Genomic DNA, 20509 nt, shown 5'->3' on the forward strand with positions numbered 1-20509 from the left:
GGCTCGGCTCGGCTCGGCTCGGCTCCCCGCGCTCGCGAGCTCCGCGGCCTCTGGGTGCTTTTCCTCCCCCTTCAGACCCGGGGGCTTTTTTCCCCCCTCGCTGTTGCTTTTTGCTTCCCGAAAGGTCCTGCCAAGATGCTAAGTTGGAAACTGAGGCTGCTGACGCCTTGTACGCGGCGCGGCGAGGCTCCTCCTTCGCGGGGTGTTGTCAGTGGAAGGAATGGCAGGCGCTGGCCCGGCCGCCGCAGCCCAGCCCAACCAGCGGGAGAGCTGCGCGCTGCGCCTCGCCTCGCCTCGCCTCTCCCGCTCGCAGGCTCAAGTGCGCCGGCTCCTGGATGGCAATCGCAGCCGAGCCCCGTGCCATCGGCTCCAACTTTCTTCCTGCGCTAAGTACCGCGCGGAGCCAGCGCCTTTGCTTCTTGATTTATAGCCGGGCCGCGCTGCAATGCAAGCCAATCCGTTGATGAAAAAATATTGAATAGGATTGATCAGCCATTCACCCCCCACCAGCCTCACTGCCTTCGCCCCTGAGCCGGTCACTGGCACTGAGCACTTTAAAAAAAGGTGGGAGGGGGGCGAGAAGTAGAAAAGAGACTTTCCATTTCAGCTAAAAAATCCATTTTCAGGAGAAAAAGGTTCCTGGTCAGCCAGGATCGAGGGGGGTTAAAAATAACACTTGCTATTTATAGATCCCTCCCTTGCAGCTGCGGTGTGTCCACACACACGCGCGCGCACACACACACACACGCAGCCCTATGCAATACAATTTGATTGATCCATATCTTTTTTAAAGGCTTCAAGGCGCTGCCAGTCTATTCCCCGGCCGGGGCAAGGGTGTTGCTGGGCAGCCGATTTCACGGGGCTGGGAGCCGGGAGCGGATGCGCTCCATTGCCGGTACCTGTTGCAATTTTTAGGTTGTTATTTTTTTTTTTTTAAGTGAAATGTGCAATAAACCAGATTTGCGACACGCCGGGCCGCCACATCTCCGGGGGGAAGAGCCGATGTTTTCCAAATCAGAGGTTTCGAGGGGGGTTTCCTCCCCTTCTTAAAGGAATCATTAAGACGTGACTTTAAATTGTGTGAAAACGGAGTAATTTATTCTTTCTCTGCACCAGTCCCGGGAGAAGAGGCTGGGGGGTGGGGGGTGATGGGAGGGGTGGAGAGGGGAGTTGGGAGAGAGCCTTCAAAATGCGGGTTTACCAGTGGATCTAAGAGAATAAACCAGGTATTTTTTATTTCTTTCTCTAAAACTCATAAAAGGTAGAAGCGAAAGCAGATTAAAACCATATGAACCAAGCTAAATCCCTGCCGATCAGAGGATGTAATCTCCTTTGATTCCACCAGATATATTTCCCAACAGGAACATATCCCGATTTATTCCCTTCTCTCTCGCTCGCTTGCTTCCCTCCCCCCCGCAAGCTGCGGGCTCCCCGGCACCCACTCTTTCCAGTAACGCCGGCACCCCCGCCCCCACCAGTGGGGCTGAATCCAGTGCTGCTCTTACCTGGGTCCCCTTTCAGACCTGCCGGCGCCGCTCCCACACGGGCTGCATTTTAATTCGCTTTACTCGAGCGCTCGCTCGATCTAATTACCCAGCTCCCGGCTACCCTCAGCGGTGCCCAAGCCTGAGAGATTTCGCGTAACATGCGCCGGCTCCCGGCAGACCCGGGCGGCTTGCCCCGCGCTGGGAGGAGGCGAGGGCGAGCTCCCTCCAGCATGTATGTGCCTTCTCACTTTGGCAAAGCGTGTCCGCTTCAACCACAGCAAAAATGTTGCTGCCAGCAACAGCCAGATCCCAGCACACAAACGCCAGCCCAAACGCTGGCGCGCCAGACATGTAGTTTAATTCACGCCATGCGCTGCCTAGAGAGCGCGAGCCCCGACACGGGCAGCGGAGACGGGTGTCGGGGGTTTCTTTTGATTTGGAAAATCCTGGGGTTGCAACATGTGTGCGCGGGGTGCGTGCGTGCGTGTGTTTTGCCCAGATGTCCACCAATGCCTTTTCCTTTCTTTTTCCTCCTCTGTCTTGGTGGCGAGAGAAGAGTTTTCGCTATGCTTGGGCGCCCGGCGCTGGTGGCGGAGCTGCCAGCCGGGAGTGCGCTCCGGTGCTTCGCGGGGCAGCTGAAGCGTTTCCTGTGCGGAGGCTGCCTCTGACTTCCCGCACCCGGGCGGGCCGGGGCCAGGCGCGGAGCGCCCCCTTCGCCCCGCGCCGGCCCAGTGAAGTGTAGCTCGCACGAGGTGTCACCGAGCAGCCGAGGGGTGAGAGCCCGGCGGGTCCCGCTGACTCGCGGGGGGAAAGCGGCTTTCCCCCGTGCTGGAGATTAACTCTCTCGGGCCAGGAGGGGGAGAGGGGCCGGGGAGGCTGAAGGGGGAAGGGACAATCTTTTCCTGCAAGTCTAGCAGGAGGCTCGGACCGGGCACATCTCCAGGGCTTCTCCCCCCTGCATCCGTATTGATCGCTCTCCCCCTTGCTCGGCGGCTAATGCCCGGTGTGCCTTACTAGCGAGCTCTTCCCCGAAGCAGCTCCGCCGCCACGTGTGCTGGGAAAAGCGTGAACAAATAAAAGGGGTGTGTGTGTGTGTGTGTGGGGGGGGTGTCTGGTAGAGAAGCGGCGCTGAGCGTCCGCCTGGCACCGTTTGGGGACGGGTCCGTGCGGGGAGCACGAGCGCCCAGCCCGCTCGGCCTCCAAGCTTTTCCCCTGCGGTTCCCCGAGTTTCACTGCAGCTGGGACACGCCCCGGGGCAGGGGCAGGGCCGGCGGGGAAACCCGCGCGCTCCCCGTGACTAGCAACGCCCGGGCCTGGCACCGCATCCCGGCTGGGCTGTCCCGGCACCGCCGGTGGAGGGCCCGCGGGCGCCCCTGGGGAAAGGGCATGTGGCAGGGCAGGAGCCTCGAGGGTTAGACGGGAGTCATCCAATTCCCCTAGCCCCAGGCACGTATCCAGCAGCGCGGGCGGGGCCGGGGGCAGGGGCTGGCCGCAGGGAGCCTCGGGGCCGACGGGCACCGCTCCCGCCTGGCTCGGACTACATCTCCCAGGCGCCCCGCTCCCTGCAAGCCCCGCCCCAACCCTTGCTGGCTCTCTGATTGGCTGCCGCCTCAGCCGACTTCTTTCCGTCTCCCGCTCATTGGTGGCTCCCGCTGTCGCTCGGGAGGTTGGGGAGTGCGGAAGCAGGAGCGGAGCGGAGGCTCTGCGGGCCGATCCGGACTGGCCGAGCCCGCGGCGCCCCGGGCCCGCGCACAGGTGAGGAGCTCGGGGCCGCCCCGAGCCGCGCGCCGCCTCGTCCCGGACGGGGACAGGATCCGGGGCCGCCCCGGCGGGGGCCTGGGCTCGCCCTAGCGGCGGTGGCTGCTGAGTGCCGGGGACTGCGGCTCCTGCGTCCCCTCGGGGCCGTACTTGCTCCAGGGGCGGCACCGCGGCTCCTCCGTCTGTGGCCCCGGCTGCGGGGCTGTGACCGGCAGGGGACCGTGGGATTGTCTGCCCGCACCATGGTGCCCGCACTGACGGCCCTGCCATTGTCGGCAGCCATGAGAGCCGTCCCGGGAGCCCGCGGCCGCGGTTTCGCACGAGCCCTCGGGCTGCTTCTGATCGGGGAGTCTCCGGACACGTCTCGCTCCCTCCCTTCTCCCTCCCAAGCGCTGGTACCAAATGTCCAATTATTTGCTGGAGGGGGTGGAAGCCATGCGCCCTCCTCGCTGCATTGTCATAATCCGTGCACTTATTCCACTGATGGAGGAAAACCTGGCCTCGATTAAATGAATCTCTGGGGCATAAAGTGGAGGGACACTTCACTTCAGCTCCAGTGTATCTGTCATGGGACTTCGTCTTGGGGATTTTTCCCTTAAAAAAAGGAGGGGGGGAGGAGGAGGATATTGAACCATATGTGTTTCTTTAAAAAAAAAAAAAATCCGGTACCTTTTGCCTCTGATAAGGGTGATGGCTTCTCACACCAGGATCATACACAGTTTTACATGCTCAATCCACACAGGTGTGCACTTTCATCAGTTTTCAGCTGTACAGTGTCACTGATATTTGTCACTGGGTTAATTTTAGCTACCACTCAAAAGTACTCTATTTCCCCCCCCCCCTCCAAAAAGCTGCTGTCGTAATCCTCTGACAAGGCCCTTGTTCAGTGAGTAAAATATCACCTGGTGAAGTTGTGTATGTTGAATGTTCGGTTTGTATGCAAGTAGAATGAGTAAGCAGTCTTCCTTCCTAATTTATTTGTAGAGAGAAACAGAAGTTTTAATCATCTTTTTTCTTAACTATTTTTTTTTGAGGAGGTAAGATTAATGCCATGTGCAATTATACCCTTAATTTCTTATGTTGATTATATGAATATATATTTCTGGAAATTGTGGTGTTTTATGTGCATTTTCATGTATTGCAGCATAATGCCAGGATTGATTAATGAAACGCAATGTAGCAAGAGAGGTCTTATGCCATCAGGAATGTAAGTGTCTATCTAACAGACAACCTCAACATTATTCTACTATTATCTTCTTTGCAGTTTTAAAAGAACTGTAGATAATTCTTCAAGATATTGAAACATTTAGTTTATGGTTCTATTGCTGTGGTTGTCACCTTCACTTTATATCAAATTTGAGACTTATTTCTTAAGGATGTCTCTATTTTCTGCTATATTTGCACATTGATAGCTCTACTGAATGACTAGTCACAGCAACTCTTCTCTCTGATAGAAGTATATTAAAACTTGAAAGCCTAAGACTAATCTGCTTTACAGAACTGTTCAACTCTTTGATTAAAGGGAAATATGGAGTCATTCTAAGGCTCTTTGCTCTCTTATTTATGTAGCTTTAACAGTTCTATTAACAAGCACAAGTTTAACCTTTTCCCTTAACAACCTTGTTGATACATTTTGTTTCCTTCTTACATATTTATTGAATGTAATAGTCTGTTGAATTTATGGGTCTTTTCTTGCTACCAGGAGTGTGTGTGTGCGTGCGTGCATCTTCCCCCCTATTTTATATATATATTTAATACCAGGGACACTATCTTGATGCCATTTTACTTTAAAATCCTGTAGCTTGCATCATTTCCCCCTTCCCTTTCTTGAAAACTAGACTGTCACTTGGATCTTCTGTTGCATTAGCATTCAAATCTAAAGTGGATAAGATTTACAAGCTTGGTCTACATCCCTCATCTTATTTAAATTAAGGCTGGTGAATTTAGAATTAACTGTATAGATAAATAATTAAAAGTACTCGTGGTTGTGTGTGGGTATCGCGCACAGTCCGAAAGCTTGATCCTCCAAACCTAGCCAGACAGTCCTTGCTTACTTTCATAGTCCTGTTGACTCCAGTGGGATTACTGGCATGAGTGGGGGCTTAGAGCCTGTGACTACTAATATAAGGGCCCCAGGGGAATGATAGATTAATTTGCCTCTCTGTTTCTGTATGCTGGTTTTATTTAAATGCCCAACAGTATTTAATGCAGTGCAACATAGTTACTGAAATAAACTTTATGAACATGTAGTAGGGATCAGCTGAATCTTGCTGTGAATCTTCAGTTTAGCAGCATGTGGCATATTTGAAAATAGGATATTATTAGTTTCAAAATACTATGGGTATACTCTCAGGTGACTTCTAATATATGGTAAAAAAATTTAGACATTTCAGGTATCATATGATTTAATCTAATTAATGACTCCAATAGCTGCTTTCAGGTAAAATTTTAAACTATGGTGATCTTATTTTGATTAGTACCTTGAAGGCAGTGATAGTCTTCATGCAAGTATAGGATGTAAACTTGCATGAGGAGAAGCAACAGATTGGTTCCGTCAGGATTTTGGGGGGCCGTACTTAAAAGATTATGATTGATAATGGTGTCTTGCCAAAGAATGCCAACACAGGTGTTCATCATTATCTTAATTAAGATCCTGAGAAAATGTCATTTTTTGGCATGAATTATGAAAGGAGATGCATCAGAAAATAATTTTTACTTTTTTGCAGAGGTAAAGGGAAGGAAGACTTCCCTGATTTTAATCTCTGGTATTTTCTGATGTTTCTATTTCAGCCTCTTTTGATTTAGGTGTTTGCTGATTCATTAGTAAGACTCTTGGTGTGCGGCCCTGGTACTGTGAGGATATAAAAATAGAACACTGAAGGAAGGCATGTTTGTTTATAGGATCTAACTGACAAAGTTCAGCAAGCTAGAAAGTATTAGAAAATAGTTCTCTAGATGAAAGAGAATCGTGAGGGAGAACAGCCTTTCTTAATATGTTTACTTAAAAAAGCAGGAAAACATTAAGCTTTGTACTCCTGTACAAAGAACAAGAGCAAAATGAGGTTGCTATGATGATTATGAAACATATTTAAAACAAGCGTGCTTAGTAAGGGAAAATCTTCTCTCATTCTCACTTTATAAAATACTGAGGCAATAAAATGGATTAAAACAGAAAGGTAGGAAATTTTATTCTTACTACTTTAAATCAATATGTCATTAGCCAAGAGATGGCTAAAATAACACACCAGAAATATTGGCAGAAGCAGCAGCAATAATAAAAATAATGAGTGCCTATTCTGAAAGCTGAAACTATATGTAATAAATGGCTTCTTGCAGTGGTGAACATTCTCACACAAAGGTTCTGTAGAATGTACCCTTAACTTCATCAGTGTTTTTGTTTCCTGCACTTGTGGGAGTGTGAAAATCCACTTGTTTGCTTTCTCTGGATTCATAATCATTAAGATTTTGAAGAAGAATCTTTCAACTGACTTCTTCCCTGTGACCAAGTTTCAGATCTTATGTAGGTTAGACTTTTATACTTTTTTTTCTTAGTACTGTTATTTATGTCAGCTAACTTTAGTCTCCTTATAGACGTGAACAGGTAATTATGAGTATTTGTAATTTTTGTATTGGATCAAATAAACTGTATAAGCTTCACAAATAAAGCCACATACACTTTTGTTGTCAACTTACTTAAACATAATCTCTTTCAACATACTTTGAATGGGGTAAATTCCATTTGTACTGAAAGAAATATTTTGATACTGTCATGGGAGAACATGGAACTTCCTTATAAATTAATGTAATTGACATAAATGGTGCTACTTGCTTGAATTTGTTGACTAGACAGAGACAAAATTAAAGACGTCTCAAGGGTTCATTTCCTTCATTGAGTTCTATGTATGGACAGAGAAGGCAGATTCTCCTAATAATAAGAAAGAGTGATGGTCTCCCCCCCCCCCAGTTTTCAGCACTTAAAATGTTTTGCATTTAGATCAGGCCTTCTTTCGTTAGTTCATTCCACATTTAAGAAAGTATGCAGTACTGTTGACTAGTGTCTGTTCAGTCAAAACTGTAAAGGTTTTGGGGACCTGTAACTCCCACCATCTTCTCGGGGGACTCGGAGGTTTGAGGATTGAGACAGATTCTATCCACTGCTGCATCACATTGCATTTGTCAGTGTTGCATGGGTGTAACTGAGGGCAGGGTCTAATTCTTTTGTTGGTTGTAATAGATGTCTGGGTGTTTCACATTATTACTAAGATCTAATTCTTTAATGTTTAGAAGGATTTATATTTTTTCCATGGAGATTTACTTTCAAATTTATAAAACTTACTGTGTTTTTTCAAATGTGATACTGATTACTGGTTTGTGATAGTTTGATGATGCTTCTTTGCCTGGAAACTCAGGTAGGCCTTACTAGCTTCAAAACTGAAAGCCTTTTTAAACAGCTGTTAATTCCTTAACTTTATTAACGTTTCAAGGATTTCGAGTTTCTAGCTATAATGTGACCAGTGCAAACACTAAATATATAGTCATCATTCCTGAAGTTGTTTCCTGCAAGTTTACTGTAATGTATATGCACATCTGAGATCTTCATTTATTGCTCTAATAAATCATTGTTTCACAAAGGAAAGCTGGCCAAGCCTCTAGTGTAAGGGTGGATATAATCGATCCAGGTAGAAGTTCTGTGGTGCTGTGTAATAAGCTTACAACTGATAATTTCTTCTGTATCCTTGCAAAAATATTTTGTGTCTTCCTGGGTTTCTTTTCCTCAACAGAGCAACTTTCAACCTTTCCTGTTGATAAACCTGTCTTTTCCCCAGTTTTTCTAGGTGTTCTTGTTACAGATCAAGAAATCAGAATTTGTTTCTGAAATATGCTCTACTGGCATCCACAGAACAGCCTCTTGCCCTTCACATTTTATTCTTTATAGGATCCTGCATGGTATAATGTTTAGGAACTCTGTTTTCAATTAAGCTGTATTAGGTAACTAAGATCTTCTTTCATATCCTATAACAAAGTATCAATATCCAGATGGCAGTATACTAGGATAAAATAGTTATAGACATGTCCGCTACTGTGAAGCCAAGAACGACCATTTTAGCCACCACAATAAATAAAACTGAGGTTATGACTGTAGGCCTATTGGAGTTGCACTAAATAAAGCTACAGCTCTGTTTATTACTGTTTTCACTGGATAATATGCAGCTATTAAACCTGCCTGAAGTTTTTTTTTTATTAAGAATGCTCTGTCATTTTAAAAGAGTGTCTACAACTTCTTAATAATAATGGTGCAGGAGTTACTTTGCTTATGCTGACTTCCTGTTTATTATATCAGAGGACATTCTCGATCTCTCTGACATGCTGTTTGCTTTAGGTTACTGTGTGTGTTTCTAGGGCAGGAGATTAGCCTGGTTAGTTTTTTGATTTTGAAAATTACTGCTGTTCTTACCTGGTTTCAGTTTGTAGCTAGACTACTAGTTGATGTTTAAGTGTTTTAAGAAAGGAATTGAGGCATAATTTGCTCCATTAGCTCTTTAATTTAGATTTGAAAAAATAGAGCAGGTACTTAGTAATATGGGACTGTGGAAGAGTTGAGTAGTCTTTTAGGAAGCTATCTGGTAGCTAATAGGGTCTAGAAATCTTAATTTCTGGTTCTGCTGCTTATGCATTTTTTGTGACCCCCAGCGAATAAATTTGTAACCTTTTCACCTCGCTTTCCCTCTCAAGAACATCACCATTTTTCAGAATGTTAAGATTTTAAGTTGTTCCTGTATAGAAGATAGTATAATCTCTTAGACTACCTTCTCTTACTGAGAAATATTAAACTTTTGTTCTACTACTGACCCAGTAATCCAGCACAATGCTGTTTCTCAGACTTCAAGTGCATGAACACAAGATGAATACAGAATAGCTGACACAAATGCCTTTTCTATATGTGACGCATGTAAATTGTGTCACCTAGTACATACAGAACTTGGCATTCTGTACTAATGGATTGTAACAGTAATTTGAATCAAGTGCCTTTTGTATGTAAAAGCAAAAGAGGAATGAAATATAGCCAAGGAGACTGGAACATACATTGCTTGGTCATAAAACATGTATATAGGTGGAAACAGCCATTACCATCTTACTGGCAACAAGATTATCCCTCTGCCACAACTGCAGCCCACCACCCCTAAAATTATTTTTCTGTTTGGCAGAGTGCAGATGAGTAAAAGCAGCAAGATCCCCAATGGGAAAGATGACACCAGTAATCCATTCTATTGGGGATGCTTGAAATATAGAAAGGAGACCTCACAGAAAGCCAGGATGTGTGCAGCTATTTTTAACAATGTTAAATTACATTCAAAAGTAATGGTAAGTGCTTTGTTTTGTGCACACAATGTTTCTGTAAATAAGATGCGTTTATCACACTGGTGGTACTTGCTATTTTTCATATTGGTCCCAGGTTACCTCTCTGTTTTTCATATAATACAGAATAAATTAATGTCTTCTGGTACAGAAAGTTTGAGTTGATTGATGTGGGTTGTATTAATAGTGTCATGTAGAGCAGGTAGTTAACTTCTTTTTTTTTGTAAATTAACACCTTAATTTTTCTTTTTCAGACAAGGTGAGTGAGATGGATCCTGGGAAGGCTGAGGAATGAGAAAACCTGTATTGAAGGTAGCCAGCTTGCTCCAGTAAAGCTTTCTTCTTCCTTCATAATCTTCGTCAGGTAGGGTATTGCTAATATGGTCCTCTATTTAGCCATATTTTATAATGGCACTATGATGCTGGTACCTTACCAGTAGCATGCATTGATCACATGAGGCAGCATTAAAAATGTGTATTTTTCCTTTTTTTTTTAATTGGAGACTTTGGGACAAAGAAAAAGCCCTAGAGGTGAAAAAAGTACACAAGAAATATAGGTGATGGAGTTAAAACTAATCTCTATAATAAACACTTGCATTTTATCTTTTAGGTCTTTCCCTCGGTGATGGTTCTTTTCTGCTTCAAGGAGGATATGATGGAGAAAATATGATTTAAATGATTCAAGAAATTGAGGTAATTCTTCAAATGACTCTTCCTCTCCCATCGTCACCCCCATACCTTGACAATCTCTCTAGACCTTGTCCAGCAAATAGCAGCATCTGTATTGTTGGCTCAAGAATGCTTTGTAAACACCATAGGCTTTACAGCACCATCCATTGTGCTCTCTTGTAAGGACTTACCTCACTAATGGAGTAGTTGTGACCTCTTATTTTGCCAAGGCTGGACTTTGTGAGTCTCTTCCCATGTGTAGCTTCTGGAAGTTGATACTGGACCAAATACATACTATTCAGCATGTTGTAGGGTATAATTGTATTGGTGGGGAGATGTGACTGGATACCATAATGATAATAATGATGTATGTATCATATCTGTATTTTACAAATGGGAAATTGGTGCACAGGAAAGCTATCTTTTATCTATTACTTCTGTGAAACTTGACCCACTTAACTGGGTAACGTCACATGAAAAAATGACAGGTTGTCTCAGGAGAAGGGTAGAGTGGGAAGCACTGAAGTGCTCAGTATGGCACATTAAGCCATTTGGGAGGGAGAAGTAATGTGGCAAACAAGATCTTCTCTTAGTAGGGACCTGCCTAAATTGCAGCGGAAGTGTGTGGTGCAGCGGAGCCTTTAATCTCATTCTTTTCACCATGCTCCCTCTCCCTTACCCACCCCTGCCAAGTGGCTGAGAGGCAATTAATGCCTTGGTTTTTGCCTCTTGGGCACTTGGCACAGAGGGGTGGAATTCGTGGTGAAAATAGCGAGATTAAAGGCACTGCTGCACTGCAAACTTCCTCCATGATTTTGGTAGCTACCTATCTCTTGGCAAGTGTCGGTGGGCCAACAATGAATTTTAAAGCAGCTGAACAGCCTGAAGATGTCTTGATCTGATAGTTTCATTCTAGATATCATCCAGGAAAATGGACAGATCCCACATAGTGTGGTAATGCAGTGCATTTGTAGGAGCTCTTCTCTCTGCTAGTGATTACTTTTTTCCCATTCTAGCCTTACACAATAGGCTGTCCTCTTTCCTGGATAAGATGATTCTTTTCACAGTTGCTGTATGTAGTTTTCTTGGATTTATGCAGCTTCTAAGACTTTAACTGTTTCTTCTAGATCAAGCCTTGAGTTAAACTTATTGCAAAAACATTGCAGTGCTTCCAGCAAGAAATTATTTTGCTAATGAGAAGAGAAATCTTTCTCCTGCCATTGCAAACAGCAGTGGTTTAATTTGTATCAGCAAAGAGTCCATTTTAAGGTATGGGGCTGCTGTGTGAATAGTAAAGATTTAGAGTCTTACTTTAAAGTATAACCAACCCCAGAGATGCTTGTCTACATTTACATTGTCCTAATATTTAATAACAATAAAAATGTATTAAGGAAAAGATACAGGCCTTTTTTTTTTTTTTCTTACCTGCAAAAAAAAAAAAGAAAAAAAAATGCCTCTTACTGCTAGTCTTATTTTGTACTGTTAAGACAGTAGTATCCTTTTGGATCATAATGTATGCGAGCGAGGTCACCCAGACCTTTGATGCATATGCCTAGGCAGGAATATAGAGGAGTGGAGGTTGCCCAGACCTTCCACCCCCCTTAGACCATTGAGACAGAATCCAAAGGCCAGACTGAGTCTGTACATTTGGTGCCTCAATAGCTATAGTTATGTGCATATCTGGGAAGTGAACCTGGGTTACCCACATGGCACACAAGGATTCTACTACTGAACCACAGCAGCGGAGTTATTAAGAAAGGAGCTATCACAAATAAGACTTTGGTTAATTAACACAATTAAAGTAAATTCTGCGTTGTCTGGTGATGTTCCTGCCTCTCATAGTGAGTTGGGCTGTTAATCTTTAGACCCCAAAGCAAAACTCCAAATGGAAATTCTTTCTGTGCAGTGACTTTGGGGTAAGGCCCTTGGACTCCTTCCTGTTTTCAGCTTTTATATCTTGACTAATCTGCACACAAGTACCACAGATATTATGGCATGTCAGAGTAGCAATGAAATCTGTTACAGGGGAAGATGAATGAGCAAATAATTTCAGTCTGGTATAAATATTACTCTATAAAAATAGATTAGTTTTACACAAATGATTCACACTTACAAAGACCAGTTTATAGCATTTTGACTGCAGAGTAGTTAATTCTTTATGTATCAATTGATCTTTTATCCAAATGTAATTTCATATGCAATGGTCAGTGTCTTTGAGTTCAAGGTCAGACTATATTTTCATTTAATTTGTTATTAAAGTTATGACTTTTTCTCATAATGGCTTTTTATAACTGTGGTGGTTAACTTGCACTAAAGTTGAGTTGTGTACTTACTGAAAATTAGGGATGAAATATACTATCTAGAGGACAAAAAAAAAAGCATGGAAATTTAAAGAGCTACAGATACTACAGACAGTTTCCTTTAAAATTCACATAAATTTGATGCATTTAATCCCCTTACAAGCTATCTGAGAGATTTTGAAATTGAAAATAAATGAATATTTTCATAGTAGTAATGGCCAAATACTGCTGCTTGTTTTACTTCTAAAAAGCAAGCTTTGTGTCATTTTAAAACTCGTTGAATTCTCAGAGGCTAATTGATGGAGAATCCGTGTGGAAGAGCAACATTGATTATCTCAGAGCTTTTGTACAGAGACAAGCATAGCGGTTCTGTCTGGGAAATTTACTAATGCTGCAACCATTTAAATTAAATGTTTGTTTACATAATAGCGATGGCGTTTTCTCCTCCTCTTCCTTGTGGTTTTGTTCAACGGGATGTTATGAGTGGCAGTTGCAGTGACTGCTAAGTGTTTAAATGATGACACCATTATGTGAAGTGATTTTGAAATGAGAGATTCCAGCCAAGAATTACATCTGCTCTCATCTCCTTCAAATCATACTCTCTGGCTGTGCAGATTATGATTGATTTGTTTGTGACAGATTGCAGGAAACAGTCATTGATTTTTCAATATTTTACCTTAAAATTATTTACAGTTGTAACCATGGGGAGGTATTTCCATGGGCTGTCAGCCCCTGAAAGACTGGGATAATATTCCCTGCTCCCTGACAAGACAAATTACCTGTAATGAGTGCAGTAGCTGAAGGGTATACTTTTATTTTAAAATATGTCAATAACCCCAGTGACTAAACGAATATTGATTCAGCATAATGAAGCCTGAGTAATGTGAAAATGAGCTCTTCAAGGAGCATGGTAAAGACTTTCTTTTTAGCTTGTAGCAAGAAGCTTTTCATTCTTTACTATTAGCTGGTGAAAATATGCAATCTTATAAACAAGTCACCCTTAAACAGTAGTTAAAGGCAGCATAGTGTATCAAAAGGACTCCATTATCCCCTAGTTTTCTTTTCTTTTGTTTTAAAGGGAGTTTGGCAGATAGACTTTCATTTTAAATGCAAGGCATCAGCCAGAGAAGTAGAATAACTATTAGCGTCAATGTCTTTTGTAGTATTCTTCTTTAGACAGCCTAATGGCATTTCTTTAAAGTGAGTTTCACATACGTAACCTGGGAAATGCATCTAAGTAAACTGCATTTTTAATTTAATATTATTGACTTCCTGGACATTGATGTACTCGGTATGAGCAGTGTAATATTCTTGTCTTTTCATAATTCTAAAAAGCTGGTTTATATAAACCTAGATTTGCTGTTATAAAACAGTTACTGTGATGCACATTTTTTCTTTTCCATGCCTTGTAGTATTACAGGATTCCTACCAAATGAGAATCCTCAAGCAGTAATTCATTTAAATGAAAGAAATCATTTGATATAGCATATGTAGTGTCCTGTTGACTCATAAGGCACAATCCCTATCCTAAATAGCTTGTGATTCAAATGTACATTAATTTTTTATTGATCTTATTTGAGAATTTTTAAAGAATGCATCACTTTCATTTGTGTTCATGTGCTAGATGGAGAAGGTATAGAAGATGGAGTATAAAACCACAAAGAATTCAGATAAGTGCATATCAATGTGTAAGTAGTTATAATTCATAAAAACTAATATAATATGCTTAGGAGCAGTTAGTGAATATCTTTGACTGTGAACCCAAATTCAGCTTTTCACAAGGGCTTATTTCAGTCAAGTAGAAGGTCAAAATATTTTCAGGAAGATATTTTTACACCAATGGTTAGGTGAAAGTAAATTATTTCAAGAACATCACTCCTCTGTTATAGCTAGTAAAATAATAGCTTGGCAACCTCTGGCTGTGCAAGGGTTAAAAGGCAAACATGGAATGTGAGATCCGTGTTCCATTTATAATTTCACATACCAATTTGCAGAAGAATGTGAGGTACATTTTGTGGTTTGCTAGAGATTTGGGTTTATACTGGGGAAACCTGGTATTCTGTCAAAATAATCGTGAGGTAGTAACTCCTAATTGAAAAAACAATGGTGATAGTAAGTCTGTTGGACTGCTGGCTGGGCTGAATAGGCATTAAGCAGCCCAGGTGGTATTTTTAGTATCCCAAATCTTTTTCGTTTCTAGACTTCTTCTGCATTAAAAGTAAGTGGGAAAGGAAGGTTGCCTCTGTTTGGTAGCAGCAAGAGGGGAGTCTGTGCAAGGTCAGGAAAAAGGGTTTGCTTAGCCATATTATCCTTTCCTGAATTATACTGGATTAGGCCTGTGCCATGTGTCAGAGGTGGGGATTTCTCAGCAGAATTACCTTTTTGCCAGAAAGCCCATTTGTTTTGTTTCCCTTGCAAGGCAAGCAGCAGCTCTGGCCCTGCTGCATATACTGAAGATAGGCCCACTTAATAAATGCCTCATTAATTGGCTTTCTGGTTCAGTCTTGCTTATAAAGCTTGGCACTAAGGGCACTCCAAGCCCATGTTTCCATGGAAAACATGGTTGGAGAGCAGGTGGCTTGAGGCTACCCAGCATCCTTCCTTGCTTAGTAGATTACATGGGAGTGTTAGTAATTCTAATTTGATGGTACTTAAGTAATTTATTTATATCTCCTTTTGGCATGATCTTTGCAGCATTTCTAGGTAAATAATTGATTTCCCCACCTTTGTTAAACTGGTCAGTTAAATGCTCTGTCTGACATTTTTAGATTCTCAAATATATTTTTAGGAGTACAAGATAACACCCATTTTTTGTTCAGTTTTCTGAGATCTAATACTTATGTAATGCTAGAAGAAGAAAGCAGAGTGGATGGCCAGACCCCAGAGAAAGGCAGGGAAGATGACGAAAGAGGAGTGGAAAAGGAAGGAGGATGTCGATAGCCATTGGCAAAGAAGGGAAGAAACTAGGGGAACCTTTTTTTTTCTTCTTCTTCTTCTTCCAATAAGCATGCAAGTCATGTCTGTGATTAATTTTAACCTTACATCTTGAGGTTCCCCTCAGGTCTGACTGAAAGACAGTCAAAATCAATGAAAACATTCACATTTGTGTTGGGGAGCATTGGTTCAAATCCTTAAAATGCTTTTAAGGCATTTATACACGTACCTGTGTCTGCTCCAATGTGCTGGAAATCCAGTGCGCTGGAGCCAACTCAGTTAATCGAGTCTGCAGAGCATGAGAGCTGATGTGCTCAGTGCATGTTGCACACATTTGTATAAATGGTGAAGTGCACATCAACCCACAGAAAATGGCGGTGGTGTGCTTTTGAACTAAAATACCTTCAGTGTGCTTTAGTTCAAAAGTGTGCCACCACCATTTTCTCAGTGCTGATGTGCATTTTGCCATTTATATAAATGCATGTGCTGCAGTGATGGGTGCTTTTAAAACTGCCCAACACTGCAGCATATGCATGTGTATAAATGCCATAGTTATTGGAAGGTGCTAGGATACAAGTGGTGGAGACCATATCAGTCTGGTGTCCAAAGTTTACTTAATATCTGGAGTCTTCAAGAATCTTTTGTAAAATCCTGTAAAATGGATAAAATCTTTTGTTACCAAATGGAATGCTCATGTCTGATTCTATCATTGCTACATGGATATGAAGTTCCTCATTCTCTTTTGAAAACAGTTTTTGCAATGAAAGTCTGTTCAAGTGGAGCACCAGTCATGTTGATTTTATTGAGGTGTAATGTTTTCATGCAACCCTGACAATCCAGATTTGTGGAAATCTGTCTAGAATGTGACTAGCTGCATTTTCACAAGTATAATCTGTTTTGCTTTTCATTGCTCAGCAATGTCTTCTGCCACACCCTTCAAAATGTAGTCATACAGCAGTGGCATGCACTCACAAATTAAAAAACCCACATTTTTATTAAGAATAAACAAACTACAAAATGTAACACCTTCATATAGGTCCATGTTGGAAGGGGCAAGAAATCCAAATGATGTCCTCTGCAATAAATGCATATATTATCCTGTATTTCCTTAAATATCTCTAATCTGAAAGAAGAGTTAAGGTGGTGGTAGTAAGGGTTTTTTGTATAGCCTATTTATGGAATGGTAGAAGAATGCACATGCTTAACTGAAAGAATTGGGTTTTAGTTTAGAGCGGAGAATAACGAGGGGAAGAAGAGTTTTCAGATATGTGAAAGTTTGTTTCAGAGAGGAGGTCTATATATTATTCTCTGTGTCCGCTGAAGACAAAACAAGAAATAATGCAACAGGGAGGACTTTGGTTAGGCATTAGAAAACTAGGATAGTTTATAGGCCTGTGTGAAATGGCAAGTATTTGATTTGCAGCAGCCCTCAACCCCAATGGCTGGATCTCTGAATCAGCACCAAATCTCTCTGAATTGATTTGGAGGCTTCTGATTCGATTCAGAGCTTTTAATGGGTCTCTTGATTCAATTCGGTGATTCAGCCACTGAATCGGGCCAAATTTCCTTTGAATTGAATTAGCTATAGAAGTTTTGCACAGCCCTAACAGTTTAGTACTGGAACATATTCCCTCAGGAAGTTGTCAAACTTCCGCCATTGGAAGTTTCTAAGAGCAGCTTAGAGAAACATAGGTAAAGAATGGTTTAGTTACAGTTGACCTGCCTTGGGGTTAAAGGATAGACTAGATGGTCTCTAAAGGTCCTGTTCAGCCCTATTTTCTGTAATTCTTTAAGTGCACAAAAGATTTATTTTCCCTAGGTTGCAATAAGCATCAACTTATCATAAAGAACCAGTAGTCCTAATCTGCACACATCTGATGCTGCTGTTTTTGGAAATATTGAACACAAGAAAACATAAGAGGAACTTTTTGCCCAAGCTAGCCAACATTCTTTGATGTCTTCTTTTGGAATCTCTGAATGCTGGGGAGAAAGAGGTAGGGAAGAAATTTAAGAAGGGGAAAAAGCACAATAAAAATTTCCAGTCAAAAGTAAATATTTAATTTCAAGGTTAACTTATCATCCCACAAAAGGAGCCAAAGGCAGTTTGAGAGATTACTATGGGGAATTCAGTTGCATCTTTGAGTGCTTCTGTTATAACAACCAGGAGTAGGCTCCCACTGCTGCAGGTGATGCAGATGTATCATAAGCTTCTCAAGCAGGGTTGATTGTCATTATCTCCACTTTTCTTCTGATGTTATGTAGATGCACATTCAATGGGCACATCTACGCAAGATGCCTTAATGTGCAGTGGACTGTTTTACTGTGCATTAGCACATCATGGCAAAAGTATGCTAATGTACTAATGCATAGTAGAATTAGTCTACTGCACATTAAATGTCACACAAAAAATTTGCCTTTGCTACTGCTCAATAATGCTGCTACTGTGCTTTTATAATATATTTAAAATTTAAAGGCCAGTTGAAATTTAAACTGAATTAAGACCATGTACAATGTGTTGTTCTTTAAAGGTCATATCGAATCCCACCAAAACATGAAGGGGCCACAACGTTCAGATTCTAGTCTGGCCATAGTAGGTAAAATGTGCCTGTTTAATGTATGAGCATTGAGGTCTGTATCTAAGATTAAATAGCATTGCTTTAGGGGATGAAACAGGGAATGGATTTGATTTGTGGGCCTCTCCCCTTTTTAAATGCTTGGGAAGATGATATTGTGCTCCCTGTTTCTTTTTAAAGAAGGCTTACCCCATTTCCTTCCTTTTGCTTTTTGTACAAGGAAGACTTATCTTTTTATGTCAAGCTTCATTCCAAAATCAGGTCATGTTCTTGGGCTGGTGGCAACAGCTGGAGTTGCACACTTCATACATAATTCGGGGGGGGGGGAAAGGATAGGTTTTTTTTCCCCCTTCTATATCCTTATTATGCACACACATTTCATTTTAGCTATGGTACAGTTTGCATTCATTTGATCTGATGATTGCATTGACCTGTCATATTTATTTTGATGTTCCTTCTGAGGACCATATGCTTCTTCCTTACCCTGCTTGACATGAGAGAGGATGTAAATTTCTCCCTCTAAACTCCTTTTCTAACCCCCCACCCCCAACTTTCTGCTTGGATGCAGACCCTTACTTACTATGTTTACATCTATAGACATGCTGCTGCAGGGCTCTAAGAAAAATCCCTATACATTATGTCAGTGCTGTGGAAAATAGGAGAAATCAGAACAAAACCTTTTGCTTTTTTTCTTATGCTTCCCTCAGACTTCAACTGGCATTAAATTCACAGTAGGTATTAGAAAGTCACAAGGTGCAGAAAATAACTAAAGGTAAAACAGTGCAACCAAACCTTGGTAAGGAAATAAAAATAGCAGCCAGGGTGACAATGCCCCATGCAGGTTGCACTGTAGAAGTGAGACTAGTCTGTCTGTGTGCTCAGAAGAAGGGTTGTCATGCACCAGGTCTATTGGGATGAATCGGAACTGCCTACTTACGCAAGGTTAAGGCCTTTCCTATGACTGTTCCTTGTCCTCATGCTAGATAAGTTGCTTGCTCAGTCAGCCAAAATGTAGGCTGATCTTCTTGGAAGACGTGCCACATCAGCTTACTTCTTCTCTAGTTCAGTACACCTTTCTTCTAAACTACTTCTTAAATGGAAATAAATATTTTTTCATTTAACTTTCATGTTTGGCCATGTACCATAGGTAATGGATTGCTTTGCAATGAGTAATGACCAATTTTTCTATTTGATAATGTGTAGACTTAGATTAGAATTGTATGGAAAGTAGTAAACAGGATCATGTTAATTTTACCTTGTGTATGAGCTGTTGGTCTGCTAGGATGCCATGACCACAACGTTCTCATGGACTAAGGTGTGGTTGCTGTAGCAGGCAGTGATTTGTTTGAAGCTGATTATGCATTATGCTGATGTCACTGGCAGAAGGAAGGTAATTAAGTACAGTTAGTGAAATACAATAACTGGAAGCTGTGGATGGGAATGATAACTGTATGCAAAATTGTTTCTTTTCTAGATTCTGCCTTCAGTGACTGAGCTTCCCTGAAATCTTCCTTATCAGTTACTGCCAAGATGAGAAGGATAACAAAAAGAAGTCGTGTTTAAGTGGCTTTAACAACAGTTAATTTCACCTGTATATCAAATTGTAGTTTATTCTTTGATCTTTATCAGTCATCAGATGGAAGCAATTTATGCGAAATAAAATGGAAGATTTTGTAGCTATAAAAACTTATTGTCATATGTGTATGATATTATCCCCAGGATATACTTGCTTTAAAAAAAACAACAAAAACCCCCTCTTTGAAATATTTTGACGTGTGTTCTGTTTGAATGAGTGGTTAACGTCATGCAAGAAAATGTCTCCAAGAAATAAAAAGGACTCTTTTTTTATTTCTAGAGTCCTTTTACTGCACAGAATAGTTACTCTTATGACACTTGTATTTATAAGTATCTGCATTAACTCAAGCCTCAGCTTTTTGCAGTAATACATTGAATACTTTTCTTTTTCTTTAAATTTTTAAGCCAATATGCAATGAATAGGTATTTGTCTCCCAACCCGTTTCACTGCCTCTTGTTTCCTTTGATCAATGCCTTTTCAATGTTCAGGAATAGATGTCATTACAAAGAAAAGTGCTTTATTTTTTTTTTGGACTTTTGTGTAGGAACAAGAATGACTCTTTTTTCAAATGTTTTTCTTTTCTGAACATTGCCCAAATATTTGGGAAAAAGACTTAGTCTGTGACTATAGAAATGCCTATGTTTTTCATGGCCATTCCTCCATCATTCCAAACCCCTCCATCGTATGCCTGGACTTACTGGGCCCATTTTAAAAGTGCTGGAGCTTCCTCAATTGGTAAGTTTTATGTTAATTTGCAGTGTTTCTATTAGAACTGCATCTACTCAAACCCCCTTCCTCTTCCCTCCCCTCTTGCATGTCTGACTTAGACTTGGGGGAGCTGGATACAAATTGATG

At 41.7% G+C, this 20509-nt stretch overlaps 1 protein-coding gene across 1 annotated transcript; it reads left to right on the top strand.

Annotated features, from left to right (window-relative positions):
• Positions 1-220: 220 nt before the first annotated feature.
• Positions 221-19887, top strand: LOC109310336. The gene is made up of 6 exons (XM_019535418.1): positions 221-390; positions 2928-3242; positions 9452-9608; positions 9857-9861; positions 10213-10295; positions 19553-19887. Exons 1-5 carry the CDS (start codon positions 221-223, stop codon positions 10226-10228), a joined length of 663 nt encoding a protein of 220 aa, XP_019390963.1. The 3' UTR covers positions 10229-10295; positions 19553-19887.
• Positions 19888-20509: the final 622 nt, after the last annotated feature.

The sequence above is a fragment of the Crocodylus porosus genome, unplaced genomic scaffold, assembly GCF_001723895.1.
Source record: "Crocodylus porosus isolate Cpor-Errol unplaced genomic scaffold, CroPor_comp1, whole genome shotgun sequence".
In the NCBI taxonomy this organism is placed as follows: Eukaryota; Metazoa; Chordata; order Crocodylia; family Crocodylidae; genus Crocodylus; species Crocodylus porosus.

Coding starts and splice junctions, on each gene's coding strand:
- LOC109310336 (XM_019535418.1), top strand. CDS start 221: ATGGCAGGCGCTGGCCCGGCCGCCGCAGCCCAGCCCAACCAGCGGGAG. Junction 391..2,927: donor CAACTTTCTTCCTGCGCTAA/GTACCGCGCGGA, acceptor CAATTCCCCTAG/CCCCAGGCACGTATCCAGCA. Junction 3,243..9,451: donor CGCCCCGGGCCCGCGCACAG/GTGAGGAGCTCG, acceptor TCTGTTTGGCAG/AGTGCAGATGAGTAAAAGCA.